Raw genomic sequence first — 14,890 nt, 5'->3', positions numbered from 1 at the left:
TCTCCCCTTTTTCCGCTTTCCCTTCCCACTCTGAAGCAGCTCAGATCCCTCAAATTCCAGGAGCTCCCTCCRYTCCCGGCCCATCAAACTACAGGAAYGAGGAGCCCCCACGTGACCCTGGAGCCGCATTCCCATGATTTACAGGCAGAATTAACGGAACTCCACATCTCCAGCAGCTCTGCCCAGGCTCTCCCAGATCCATCCAGCTCCTCCAGCACCCAGAGCTGCTGCTGGAGCTTCGGGAAGTTCCAAAAGTCCGGGAGCAAGAAAACACAGGGTGAAAAATGGGAAAAAGACCTTAAAATCACGAAAGAATTTGGCAAATCCTGAGACGCTCCATGAAAAACCCAACTTCCCAAAGGCAGGAAGCTTCCTGGGAAAGGAGAAAAAGGGAAAAAACCCTGGAAGAAAGGGGGAGGATTTGTGGGGATAAAAATAAAAGCAGGGATATTTTTGCCCTTCCCATCCCCGCCGAGGTTCCTCGGAGCAGCGTTTGCTCCGGAGCTTCAGCCGCTCCCGCATCCCTCCTCGCAGGGGGGATTATGCAAATCCAGCCCCAGCTCCCAGGGAAAGTGGGTTAATCCAATATTACCGAGTGGAAAAGGGAAGGAGAAACCCGGTGGAGACGGTGCAGCCGACAGAAAAAAATTGCTCCCTGAAAAAGGGGGCAGACGGAGCCAATTCCGAGTGGGAATTTCAGATTTGGGGCAGGTTTGGGGTTCTGTTCTTTGCCTGCGTCTCCTGTCCAGCACTGAGGTGTCCATCCATAAATAATTACAGGGAAATCCATCCCAGATTCCATGGAAATATTTCCGCTCATCACATTCCAAGAACCGGATTTGTATTCGTCCAGAGAGCTCCTTTCCCAATTTATTAACCCAGGAATGGAGAAGAGAGGTGGAAAAGGGCTGCTCATTGCTCAGGGAGCAGGAATGGGATGGGAAATCCATGGAAAAACATTCCCAGCTGCTCCATCCCATGCCACCAGCACCACTCGCCCTTCTGTTGCCACATCCAGAAGTTTTTCCCAGAAAACTTGGGGATTTTTCAGATAAAACYATTTTACGGTTGGAAGCTTATCCTGAATTTCCGAGAAAGCTCRGGATTGCTGTAACTGAGGCTGGATCAAGGTTTGATCCAGGGGTAGCTCCAGCCTCCAAATCCGCCTTCCCAAAAATCCCCCTCCAAATTCCAAATCCCCCTCTTTCCAAATAAAATTGCATTCCAAATCCTCCTTTCCTAAAAAAACCCCCATGGCTTCCAAATCCCTTTTTTCCCAAATAAAACAGGCCTCCAAATCCCTCTTTCCCAAATAAGTCAGCCTCCAAATTCCCTCTTCCAAAAAACACCCAGGCTCCAAATCCATCCTTTCCCAAATAAAACCACTTYCCAAATCCCTGTCTTCCCATATAAAACCAGTCTCTAAAGCCCCCTTTTCCAAATAAAACCAACCTCCAAATTGCCCTTCCCTGGGGAAAAAACCTGGCCAAAATCCCCCTCTTTCCAAATAAAAACGGCCTCAAATCCCCCTTTTCCCAAATAAATCCAACCTCCAAATCCCCTCTTTCCAAATAAAATTGGCCTCCAAAATTGCCTCTTCCCCAAAAACAAAGCAGTCTCCAAATCCACACTTTTCCAAATAAAATCAGCCTCCAAATCCCCTCTTCCTAAGTAAAACAAGTTTCCAAATAATCTTCTTCCTAAATAAAACCAACCTCCAAATTCCCCTTCCCAAAAAAAAACTGGCTTCCAAATTATCCTCTTCCTAAATTAAACCAGTCTCCAAATCCCCCCTTTCCCAAATAAAACCATTTCCAAATCCCCTCTTCCCAAACAAAACTGGCCTCCAAATCCCCCCTTTCCCAAAAAAATCCCCAGGAGCTTCCCTCCTCACCAACATCCCAAATTCCCAAAGACTTTGGGAACAGGGAMAGTTTTTTCTTCCAAAATCTCAATGTGAAGAGCTCTGAACTTCTCCCCAAACCCAAGATATCCCAAATTTTCCCGATTCCCCCCTTTTCCCCATCACTTCCCACCCACTAAACTGGCAGAGCAGTGCTCACCTCAGCTCCTGCTTCCCAATCCTGACCCAGCACGGAGCCRCACCCGCCATCCCTAAATCCACCCAGAATCCACACTGAAAACCTGGAAAAACCCTCCCGGAGCCCTGGGGATGATCCCAAAGCCACCCTGCATCCCTCCCATCCCCGTTTTCTGAAGGCCAGCCCGGCTGCCTGGAATTGAAATTCCCATCAGCCAGAGCCTCGTTYGCTTTTCCCGCCTGATCCAGCCTCGACCTTGAGCTCCCGAGGAATGGAGCAGCCGGGCTGGCTCTGAGTCATTCCTGCTATTCCTGTTATTCCAGTTATTCCCGTTAATCCCATTATTTCCATAATTCCCATCGTTCTTGTTATTCCCATCATTCCTGTCACTCCCGTCATTCCCGTCATTCCTCTTATTCCCATTATTTCCATAATTCCTGTTATTCCCATCATTCCTGCTATTCCTGTCATTCCCATTATTCTTGTTAATCCTGTCATTCCCATCATTCTTGTGTTATTCCCATCATTCCTGTCATTCCTGTTATTCCCATTATTCTCATCATTCCTGTTATTCCCGTTATTCCTGTTATTTCCATCATTCCCATTATTCCTGTCATTCCTGTCATTCCCATCATTTCCGTTATCCTTTTATTCCCATCATTCCCATCATTCCCATAATTCCCATTATTCCCATAATTCCCATAATTCCCATCATTCCTGTCATTCCCATAATTCCCATAATTCCCATAATTCCCATTTTCCCCATTATTCCCATCATTTGCCTTATTTCCGTTATTCCCATCATTCCTGTCATTCCTATTATTCCTGTTATTCCCATCATTCCCGTCATTCCCGTCATTCCCATTATTCCCATCATTCCCATCATTCCCGCCATTCCCATTATTCCCATTATTCCCGTTATTCCCGCTATTCCCGTCATTCCCGAGGGCCGCTCACACTCACCCGGTACCAGACGATTTCCCGCATTTTCCCGTCGGTTTTGAAGTTGCATTTCAGGGTCACGGCGTCTCCCACCACCACGGGCGGCAGCGGCTCGATGCTGACGGTCAGATAGGCTGCAAAAGCGGGAACAGAGAGCTCAGCTCCTCCGGGAAATTTTGGGGTTAAAAGGTTTTCCATTTTTTTTTTTTTTAATGGAATAATGGGGAACCAGTGCTGTTGTATCACAGGAAATGCCCCGCCAAAACCTGACCCCTCACAGGGATCATTTTGGGCCGCTTCCAACCATCCCAAAAATTCCAAATTGAAGAGCACCCTTCCCAAATTGGGGGAAATCCCAGCCAGCGCCATTCCCACCGCAAATTCCCATGCTTCCTGTGGAATTCCTGGTTTTGCCTTGGGCTCCGTCCCCGGCCCCTCACTGCCTCTCTTCCCATTCCCGCCCTGTGCTTCCATAAAACCTTCCCCATCCCTCATTCCCGATGGGAATGGGTCCAGCAGCTCCTCGGAGGACACACAAACCCCATCCCGAAGTTTTCCAGCTCCTTCCCCATCTCCCCACACCTGGGCGCCGGATCCAGAGGGAAAATTAGAGCTAGGGTAGGTTCATCCGTCCCTTTCTTCCCCTTTTCCCCTCGATTTTCTGGGAAATCAGGAGCAACGGGACAGGAAATCGCATTCCTGGTTTATTTTCCTGCCTTTCCTCTAGCTGCCGGGAGATGATGGATTGACAGATCCCAGCCTTTCCTTGGAATCCTTATTTAACACCGGAACATCCCAAAATAACCCACCCCAAATTCCCTCTTTTTTTCTTTTTTTAACCAATGCACCAGGTGGGAAAACAGCCGAGAAAAAGTCGGGAAAACAGGAGCAGGTTTGGAAACGGGGCTGGAAACCAGAGATTCCTTGTCGGGAGCTGCCCTGGAAGGGGGGAAGGTGAATTCCCGGGATTTTTTTGTGCCTCCCGGGCGGCGATCCGGGGCTCGGCGTTCCTTGTAAAACAACCTGGAGGTGTTTGTGCCATAAATCCCAGGCACGACCCGCGGCAGAGCACGCTCCGGGAACACGTGCCGGCTGCGGCAGCAGGGCAGCGTGGCCCGGAATATTGAACACCGGGATAAAACCGGGATAAAATCCCTTTTTGTGCTGTCTCGGGGAGGGGGCTGCGGGAACGGCTCTGCGCAAGGGAATGCGGGAAAAATACAGGGATTTTTGTTTTTTTTGGGAGGATTGTTCAAGGGGCAGGGATGAGGGTTAAATCCATTTTCAGCCCCAAAATGATGCTTGGGATGACGGAATTTCAACGCCACGTCCTGGAATGCCTGTTCTTCTCGCCCAGATCCCGGCCGGCATTCCCTGCCCGTCTGGGGCCGGCGCCTTTCCAGCCTCTCCCTCCCCGCCCGGGGTTTATTTTTGTTCCTAAAGCYGGGATTAATTCCCGGCCATTGCCGAGGCTGCGCGAGGGCCCCTTGGATTCGGGGGATGGAAAAGGCAGGGACGAGAGACGGAGCAGGGAAAGGAGGAGGAGGAGGAGGGATGGAGGAAGGGCAGCCGAGGTCTCTCCGGCTGCCCCGATTCCCCTCGCTCGGCTTTTGACATTTTCCCGGGATGAGCAACAGGCTCGGGAGAGCGGCGGGGGGATGAGCAAATCCTTGGCAGCGCGGCCGGGATCCGCCCCGAGGAAATCGGGATGGAGGCTCCGTGCGTGCGGAAAAGCTCGGCCCTTCCACGGACCGGGACCACAGCTCCCTCCCGCCCCCGGCCCGGAGCAGCCATGGGAGATTAAAGGGAACCGAGGCCGGAGCAGGGATTGGGTTTTCTTTCATTCCCAGGAATTACAGAGATACAGCATTTCCCAGAGCAGCAATTCCAGATGTTTTCCGTCCCTTTTCCCATGGCATTCCATCCCAAACCCCATGCACTGCCATGGGAAAGGGATCGTCTAGTTGGAGCAAAGATGGGATTTTCCCTCATTYCCAGGAATTACAGAGATCYAGGATTTCCCAGAGCAGCAATTCCAGACATTTTCCATCCCTCTTCCCACATTCCCTTCTAGCCCCATGCATTGACATGGGAAGGGGATTCATCCCCATCCCAGTCCAGACASAACAAAGACTGGATTTTCCCTCGTTCCCAGGAATTATGGAACACCAGCAGTTCCCAGCTYRGAAAWGMARCAWTTCCAGATGTTTKTCATTCCTTTTCCCATGTTATTCCCTCCCAGACCTATGCACTGCCTTGGGAAAGGGATCCATCCCTATCCCAGATTGGATTTTCCCTCATTMCCAGGAATTATRGAGATCCAGGATTTCCTAAAGCAGCAATTCCAGATGTTTTCCATCCCTCTTCCGACATCATTCCCCTCCAGACGCGTGCACGGCCACATGAAGGGGATCCATCCCCTTCCCAATCCAGCCAGAGAAAAGATGGGATTTTTCCCTCTGTCCCAGGAATTATGGAGTACCAGCAGTTCCCAGCTCAGAAAAGCAACATTTCCAGATGTTTTCCATCCCTCTTCCCACGTTATTCCATTCCAGACCTGCACACAGCCACGGGAAGGGGATCCAACCCCATCCCAATCCAGCCAGAGCAAAGATTGGATTTTCCCTCATTCCCACAGGATCCAGGAGTTCCCAAAGAAGCAATTCCAGATGTTTTCCATCCCTCTTCCCACAATAATCCCCTCGAGATCCGCACACTGCCATGGGAAGGGGATCCATCCCCATCCCAGTTCAGCCAAGGGGTTTGGTGAGGTTTGGACCATTCCCTGATATTTAAACTCAAAAAGAACCAAGTTCAGGGCGGCCCCAGCCAATCCCACAYAGGAAATCCATCAATCCAAGCATTTTTCCAAGGAAGCCCCACTTCAAACCCATCTCTGACCTGCATTTTCTCTTTGGCCAAAAAAACCCCAAAGCAGGACTTTTCCACCCTTTACCCYCTCCATGTAAAACCACCTGGAGSCGGCAATGGGAGCAGCTTTCACCTTTATTCCTGGGAATTCCGGCCTGTCTGGGGCTTGAATCCGGACATTTGGTCCCTAAAAACATCAGAGCAGAATCACAGGGCCTTAAATMCAGCAGCTGGTCCGTAAAAACACCAGAGGAGAACCACGGGGCCTTAAATCCAGACAATTGGGCCCTAAAAACACCAGAACAGAACCATTGGACCTGAAATTCGGACAACTGGTCCCTAGAAACACCAGAGCAGAACCACAGGGSCTCAAATCCGGATATTGGATCCTAAAAACACCAGAGGAGAACCACGGGGCCTTAAATCCGGACAATTGGGCCCTAAAAACACCAAAGGATGCTCCTGAACAGATCCCACATGGAAAAGACAAAGCTCTGGATTTATCTCTGGGATTTATCTGTGGGATTTATTGCTCCAGTGCTGTGGGACCATGGAGAGCCGGTGCTGAAGCCCTGGCTGGACCTGGAAAAGGAGGGAATGGGAAAAATCCAAATTTTCCAAGAGCATCCCTGCTCGAAACTGGAGGAAAACCACATGAGAAAGTTGTGGGAGAGAAGAGRGAGAAGGGAACAGATGCCGAGTGCCTGAAACACCGAGGATGCGGGGAGGGGGAAATCAGGGAAAACAAAGCCAAGCGCCGGGAAAAAAACAGGAATCCAGATGGAGCCGTCCGAACCCCGCTGCTCGGCTGCGGCTGACGCGTGAATCCCGTCCCTCGTCCGCCCCTTCCCGCCAGGGAAYGGCTGCCAGGTGTCGGCACCGCTCCGAAGCCTCCCTCGGCTCCCTGGGGGATTTTTATTTTTTTTTGGGATTGGTTGAGAAGAACGAAGCATCAGTGATGGGAACGGCTGGATGGGAAGAATTCTTCCAAAAAGGATCAGAGCCCGTCTCGGATTTCTGTCATCCCTCACGTTATCCACATTTCCCTTATCAGCATCCCCTCGTCGGCCTCGCTCCYGCTTTGCCTTTGCTCTTTTCAATCCCAGATTTTGCCGTGAAAGCCGGGCCTGGCCTCCCCCCGGCTTGGATTCATCCCTCTGGAAATTGGTCCCTCTGATTAGAGCCGCATCCCTGGGGAGGAGAGGATATTTTTGCCGGGAATTGTGGCGCCATCCAGTTTGAGGGAGATATCAAAAAAAAGGGAAAAGGAGGGGGAAGGGAGGGATGAGGGAAATGTCCTTTGAAATCGGGAGTGACGCGTTCATAAAGGAGAACATCGAAATGAGCTCKGCGCTCCCAATTACCACAGAGCTCCCAGGGACGAGGCGGGAATTGCTCCAGCACTGGAAGCGCGGGATGAAGGATAAAAACCCTGTTCCCAGCCTTTTCCAGCATTCTGTGGGATTTCTGACTTCAGGAGCCCCGGGGGGATGTCCAGGGAAGGGGCACCTATGGCTGGACCCACCCCCAGGGCTGAGAATCCTGGAAAGGAGAGGAGGGAATGGGAATGGGGAATGGGAATGGGGAATGGGAATGGGAATGGGAATGGGAATGGGAATGGGAATGGGATTGGGAATGGGAAACAGGAATGGGCATGGGCATGGGAATGGGAAATGGGAATGGGAATGGGAATGGGAATGGGAATGGGAATGGGAATGGGAATGGGGAATGGGAATGGGGAATGAGAACGAGAATGGGGAATGGGAACAGGAATGGGGATGGGAATGGGAATGGGGAATGAGAACGAGAATGGGGAATGGGAACAGGAATGGGGATGGGAATGGGAATGGGAATCTCCCAAGGAAAGGCCGGGTGGCCTTGAAGCCTTCCAGGGAATCCTGGTGGAGAGAGGCCCCTCCACATCTCCCCCAGGCATTTGATCCCTTCCACCCCACAGAGAAATCCCAGATTTATTGATGGATGTAAATCCCATTCCCAGATTTCTTGCCTCCCTGCGCTTCCCGAAGAGCTGATTCCCAAACTGATGGGATCCTGGGATGGGAGGGGCAGGGCCACCTCCTGCTATCCCAGACTGCTCCAAACCCTGCCCAACCTCAGACAAAAATCCCCAGATGAGAATGGATTTTCCCCCTTTCTGTGTCCCCAAAGTCCAACCTGTCCCCATCCCTTTGGGAATGAGGGGACAGCGGACCCGAGCGGAGCCAGAGCTCGGGATGGAGTCAGAGAAGGGGACTCTCAGGGACATCYGGAATATCCCCAGCATCCTCGAGGAGCCGCTGACAACGCCAACACCTCGTCGTTTTAATTAGCCGGCGATTAACGAGGCTTATCCATAATTCCCTCCCATTCCTCCGCCTCCCTTTTCCAAGCTGACGCCGGGATGGGATCGGAAAACCAGGAGGGAAGGGGAAAACAGACRCCAGAATTCCCTTAACCAGCAGATCTCCGGCATTTCTTGGGATTTCAGGAGAGCGGGACACCCTAAAGGGGTGTCAACACCCCAGAAAAATCCGGGAGCGATTCCCGACTGGGGGGGAGCGTGGAATGTCGAGGCTGTGGCAGATCGAGGGAGGTCACCCCGCCGTGATCCGCATTATCCCAATGCTCCCTGACCGGCGGCGCTTTGCAACATCTTGCCCATGAAAAATTCAGCAGCTCCAGTTGTTCCTGGGAGCGCGGTAAATTCCCGCCCGCTCCCTCCCCGGCTCCGGCCATGCCTTATTTATGGCATTCCGGGACCATTTCCAGTCGGAATTACGGAGCTGCCTCTCCTCGTCAGCCTGGGAGGGCTCTGAGAGTGAAGAATTCCCGGCTGGCCCTGTCATGTTTTGCTGAATCTGGAGCTTTTCCTCCTGGGAAGATGCACCGGGGTTTTATTTTTTATTTAAAGGGGAATTAGTGTTCGACACGGGTTCAACACCGCCCGGGGAACGGGATGTGACAGCCGGAGCCRGCGCCGCGCTTCCCAAGAAAAATGGGCCTTTGGGAAAGGGGGAAAACGGTTTGGTGCTGAGCTTTCCTTGGATATTTAGCTTTGCTTCCTAAAATTCCACGGGGATTGAACACGCCCAACCCCTCCACTGCCTCCCCCAAAAATMCTCTTGGCTCATGGAAAATGGGGTCATTCCCTAAAAGAAACCAAGGAGGAGCCCAGCCAGGAGCGAATCCCATCAATCCCGGGGAACGGGATATCAATTCAGAGCCGGGAATTACAATCCCTGTTCCCTGTTTGAGCTGGGGAAAGTGCTGCTGCCCTCCCGTGTTCCCATAAATGGGAGGGAACAATTCCGCAGATGGAGMTGGAATTATTCCTTATCTGGGGGGAGGTTTCTGGACCAAACCGGCTCCTACATTTTTAAGGATCAGGATGGGATAGGAAAACTTAAATTTTTAAATATGCAATGAACAGGGGGATGTCCAGCCCGTGCTTTGGTAGTTTTTCCCCGGAATCCCACAGATGTTCCCGAGCCTCATTAGCCCTTTGTGATGGTAATGGATGGTTGGGATCGATCCTTCCGATCAATCCTTTGGATCTATCCTTGGAACAATCCTTTGGATCAATCTTTTGGATCGATCCATGGATTGAGGGTGGTCCCTTCAGCCTCCCGGCCTCTTTTAAATGGAGATGAAGTGAGGGAACAGCTCCGTGCTGGGGACAGCCGGGCCCCGGGGGCAGCTCCCGGTCACCTTCCACAGGCAGAACACTCTGGAATTACGCAATTGTGGGATTTTATGGATCAATTCCGCCCAGAGAGGCCGAGGCCGCTCCATCCCTGCAAGTGTCCGTGGCTGGGTTGGACCTGRAGTGGCCTGGGATGGCGGAAGGTGTCCCTGTCCTGAGAGTTTGGGACATTTGGGAGTTTGGGATATTGTCTGTGGGAGTTGGATTGAAGGGACCTTAAAGCCCATCCCAATAACCCCGGGGAATGGGATCCATGGGATGGGATCCATGGGAATGGGATCCATGGGCTGGGATGGGATGGGATGGGATGGGATCCATGGGATGGGATCCATGGGATGGGATGGGATTTAAGGTCTCTCCAATCCAGCCAATTCCATATTTAATGGAATTCCAATGACTCCGTGTTTTTATAAAATACAATGCAAACCCCAAACCCAGGCCCCAGTGCCAAAATCCTGCCAGGACAGGACTTTCAACCACTGACCACAGCTTCCCTTTTTTCCTTAAATCCCAGATTCCTCCTTGGAAAAATATCCCAAAGAAAAGATATCCCAAAATATCCCAAAGCAAAGATATCCCAAAATATCCCAGTTCAGAAGGAAAAGCACAAATTCTTGACGTCACTCGCTCCATGGGGAGCATCTCCAACTCCACACAATCATGTGAGGGCTCCCCAAAGAGTGATGCCAATGGATTTTCTGGAAAAATCCGATTTTGGGCCAATTTATGCTTATTTKGAGCTCCAATTTTTCTCTTTGGGATGGGTGGGATTGGCTCTTCCCAGCTGATATCCCAGCCCGGCTCCAGAGGCAGCAGAGGAACAAGGAACGGGATCCAAACGGATCCTGCCAGGCTGAAAACGTTCCAAATGTTCCAGCTCCTTGGGACTTCCATTCCCATAAACACAAATCCTTTATCCAAATACAGGATTTCAGATGGAAAGGGAGAATTTGGGCACTTTGGGGGTGGAAAACCATGGGGAAATGGGGATTTGGGAGCCTCCCRGTGTTTCTGTGTCTCCCCCTCTCTCCAACCCGCATCTCCAGCCTCTTTTCACCTCCTCTGCCAACATTTCCACCTTTCCCGCTCCGCTTTCCTTCGTACAACGAGTCCAGCTCTGGCTCTGTCCATGCCCAGCAAATCCCTGGAAAACGCCAGTTTTCCACGCCTTTGCCTCCCAACAAACAAATCCACACGGGATTGAGCCGTCGGAATCGTTTCCGTGGCCTGGGCACGGACTGGAATAAATCCTCCAACGTCTTCATCTGCCTTTTCCCAGCTCCTCGGAGCTGTTCCAGCTCATCAGAGCACGGGATGAGGGAGCCCGTTCCCAGCTCGGCTTTGACTCGCGGCGTCGATTCCGAGCTTGTTTGACATCTCTGGAGCAAATCCACAGGGAATGGGGCATTCGAGGGAAAAAATGGATGTTTGGAGGGGAAAATGTGATGGATTTGGCTGGAGGGAGCCCAGGCCCCTTCACAAATCCACCTTGGTATCATTATTTAGAGGTTCATGGAGTCCCTCATTCTAAAAATCTGGGGATTTCCCGGACACTTTCACATGTGAATCCCTGGTGGATACAAGTGCCACATCCTGCCCATCCCAAGAGCCAAATCCGGCGGCTGCAAAGCCAGGGATGCTGGAAAAGTGAGGATTTGGGGATGAATTTCAGAAAATAGGGTTGGAGGGAAGCGATGACCACAGGAAAAGTGGGATCAATCAGTTTTGGGAAGTGTCTCCCTGGGATGGATGGGACAAAACCATGGATGCTGGAAAAGGGAGGATTTGGGGATGAATTTAAGAAAAACAGGATTTGGAGGGAAGTGACAGCCACTGGAAAACCAGGATCAGTTGGATTTGGAAAGATTCTCCCAAACGGGAATTTTCTTCCATTTGGGACAATATTCCACCCCCAAAGCTGAAATTCCTCCCAAGGGAGAACCCCTCTCCATGGAAACACAGGAAGAAGGACCCGACACCCTTTCAGGATTCAGGAAACGCCTCCCAATCCCAAAACTACTTAAATCTACCCTGTCGAGGCGCAGCCAATGCAGAAAAGATGGATTTTCCCGCCCTTATCGGCAGGGCCAGAGCGGCTGCATCGATAATCCCGGAGATTTATGGGATTTTATCGGCTGCCACCACCCCCACCCTGGGAATGCAGAGCCGTAAATTCCGCGTGGAATATTTATGTGCGGATGGGAAAGATGTTTAGGAGTGTTTACCTGAAYGCCGGGAAGTTTTATTTATAATTTTTTATTTATAATTTCTCCCCCCTCCTTTTCCACTTCTAACATTTCTATAAAATCCCTTCGCCTCCCAGCGGTGCCGGAGCGCGGATGTCAGAATGTTTTATCTCCACATCTTCATCCCATTGATATTCCCATAAAAAAAGTAACACTGGGCATCTCACAGGAACACCCACGGATGCTGGCAGTCAGTGGCTTGGGATGGAGCGTTGGGATTTTGGGAATAGCTCAGGATGGGTTGTTGGGATTTTGGGAAGAGCTTGTGAGTTGTTGGGTTGGGATTTTGGGAAGAGTTTGTGGGGAGTCGTTGGGATTTTGGGAATAGCTTGTGAGGGATCRTTGGGTTGGAATTTAGGGAAGAGTTTAGGATGGATTGTTGAATTGGAATTTTGGGAATAGCTTGTGAGGGATCATTTGGTTGGGATTTTGGGAAGAGCTCGGGATGGGTCATTGGGTTGGGATTTTGGGGAGACTTCAGGATGGGTCGTTGAGATTTTGGGAAGAGCTTGGGATGGGTCATTTGGTTCAATTTTGGGAAGAGCTCGGGATGGGTCATTGGGATTTTTGGAAGAGCTCGGGATGGGTCATTGGGATTTTGGGAACAGCTCATTGTTGGTCATTGCCATTTTGGGAAGAGTTAAGGATCTACCATTGGTTTGGGATTTTGGGAAGAGCTTGTGAGGGGTCACTGGGAATTTGGGAAGAGCTCTTGGTGGGTCATTGGGTTGGGATTTTGGGAAGAGCTCAGGATGAATTGCTGGGATTTTGAGAAGAGCTTGGCATGGGTCATCGGGATTTTGGGAAGAATTCAGGATGGGTCACTGGGATTTTGGGAATAGTTCAGGATGTATCACTGGGTTGGGATTTTGGGAATGCCATWATTCCGTTGTCATTTCTCTGGTTCCTTCCACCCCTTTCCCATGTTCTTTAAGGATCTTCCCCAATTTTTCATTTCATTTGGATCATTTTGGGCACTTTTGGAGTCTGAAACGATTCCTCATCCCGGGAAAGGTGGGAAAGGGAACCCAGCARAGCCAAATTCCCTCAAAATCCCGGCACCATCCCTAATTTGGAGTGATGGCTCTGCCGGCACCCCGTGGCCTCTTCCCAGATGTCAGAGCAGCTGCCGGAGCCGAAAATKCATCGGGATCAAGTTGGGTCTCGTTTGATAAATGGAGATCGTGCCCCTCATTTGCATATATGTAAATATGCAGATCAGGGCTGATTACCCACAGCTCAGGCTGCCAATCAACCCCTCCCCACTCTCCAGTTAATTAAGGCAGAATTCTCCATTTTATTCCTATTCCAGTGGATTTTGGCCTAACGAGGCACAACAAGMGTGAGGTGCCACCTCTGATTCCAAATTTTCCTTTTTCCAAACAAAAATTCCCCATTCCAGCAGGATTTTCTGCCACATCAGCCGAATTTTCCTGGAATTTTTCCACCCAGAAGTGCCACCAYTCCCCAGCCTGGGCTGCAATGCCAGAATTCGCTCCTGTTGGGAAATCCCAGGAGGGATTTCCTTCCTCCTTTTTCCACCAGATCCCAACGAATCTCGACAAAAAATCCTTATTTTTCCTCCTTTTCTCCATTCTCTCTTTTCCCCTTCCCGGATCATTCTCCAATCCATTTCCATGGATTCTCATCTTTCTCCAACAAATCCCAAACTCTCCACACGAGGAAATTCTCTAAAATCCCAATTTTTCCTCCTTTTCCCCCGTTCCCTCTTTCCCAGCTCCCGGATCATTCTTCAATCCATTTCCACGGATTCTCATCTTGCTCCAACAAATCCCAAATTCCTCTCCACACGAGGAATTACCCAAAAATCCCAATTTTGCCGGGTAGGAGCCGCCACCAACCACCGAATCCAACGGAATGGCTCCGGAATGGCCCAACTTTCCCGAAAAATCCTCCCAGAAGCGCCTCCTCAGCACCTGGATTAAGCCGGATTAACGCTCTGAGCCGGAATGTCCAGGTGTCCTCCAGGCTTAGCAGCCCCTCCCCCCTCCCAGAGCTGAAAATTCCACTTTTCCCGGATTTTTAATCAAGCAGCTCGGCGGGAAGTCCGGCAGGATTGGATCTATGCGTGCAGGTGCGTCTCTAATCCCGAATTAAACTGGGAAAGGTCGGGAACGGGATTTTTCCCCACAACAGAGAATTCCCACTTTTTCTTTTGCAGCAGCTCAACTCTGCTCAATCCCAATGGGAAAGGGATTCCCKTCAACCGGATTCTCCTGGAATCTCTCCCGGGAAGTTCCACCCTCTGGTGGAAAACCTCACCCAGGATAAAGGATCTGTCCCAACAAAATCCATCCTGGGGAGGCAATTCCMRAAAAAAAAAGGGAATTTTTGTACCCAGATTTGCTTTTAGAGCCCCAAACTGGAGCTGAGGGATTGATAAATTGGGAAAAAAACCTGAGATTCCAAAAAAACCCATCCTGAAGTAACAGCAGGGGGTTATGTGAGATCCCCCAAAAAAATCCCATCCTGGAGTAACAGCAGAGGGTTATGGGAGATCCCAAAAATTCCTGGAGCAACAGCAAGGGGTTACGGGAGATCCTCCCAAAAAATCCCATCCTGGAATAACACCAGAGATTTTCCTGCTCCCAAAAATTRCCCCAGAAAGGAATTCTCCCACCTGAAACTCCCCAGTCTTCCCCAAATCTCCTCTTTTTCCAGCTTTAGTGAGAGATTCACAGGCTTGGGATGGGAAAAAGGGGGAAAATCCTTAACTCCAGATTAGRAATTAGGGTTTAGGTTTGGATTAATCCTAAATCAGGATTTCGGTTTGGATGCCACTGCTGGGGTTTCCCACCAATTCCAGGCAGTTTTCCCAATCCCCCCCAAAAAATCCCATCTTGGAATAACAGCAGGGCATTATGGAGATCCCAAAAAATCCCATCTTGGAATAACAGCAGGGGTGCTTCTGCTCCCAAAAACCACCCCAGAAAGGAATTTTCCCACCTGAAACTCCCCAATCCTCCCCAAATCTCTCTTCCAGTTTTAGTGGGAGATCCACAGGGATAAAAAAATCCTTAATTCCAGATTAAGAATTAGGCTTTAGGTTTGGATTAATCCTAAAT

General features: G+C 50.5%; 1 protein-coding gene across 1 annotated transcript in view; it reads right to left on the bottom strand.

Annotated features, from left to right (window-relative positions):
* Nucleotides 1–14,890, bottom strand: part of IGSF21 (immunoglobin superfamily member 21) — a 68,333-nt gene that overhangs the window by 22,148 nt on the left and 31,295 nt on the right. Inside the window, exon 2 of the mRNA XM_057386610.1 lies at nt 3,006–3,118. Within this exon, the coding sequence (XP_057242593.1) occupies nt 3,006–3,118 (113 nt within the window). The remainder of the gene's footprint in view (nt 1–3,005; nt 3,119–14,890) is intronic.

The sequence above is a fragment of the Malurus melanocephalus genome, unplaced genomic scaffold, assembly GCF_030028575.1.
Source record: "Malurus melanocephalus ecotype Western Australia unplaced genomic scaffold, MMel_1.1 scaffold_1006, whole genome shotgun sequence".
In the NCBI taxonomy this organism is placed as follows: Eukaryota; Metazoa; Chordata; class Aves; order Passeriformes; family Maluridae; genus Malurus; species Malurus melanocephalus.
This window is presented reverse-complemented; position numbering and strand designations above follow the sequence as displayed.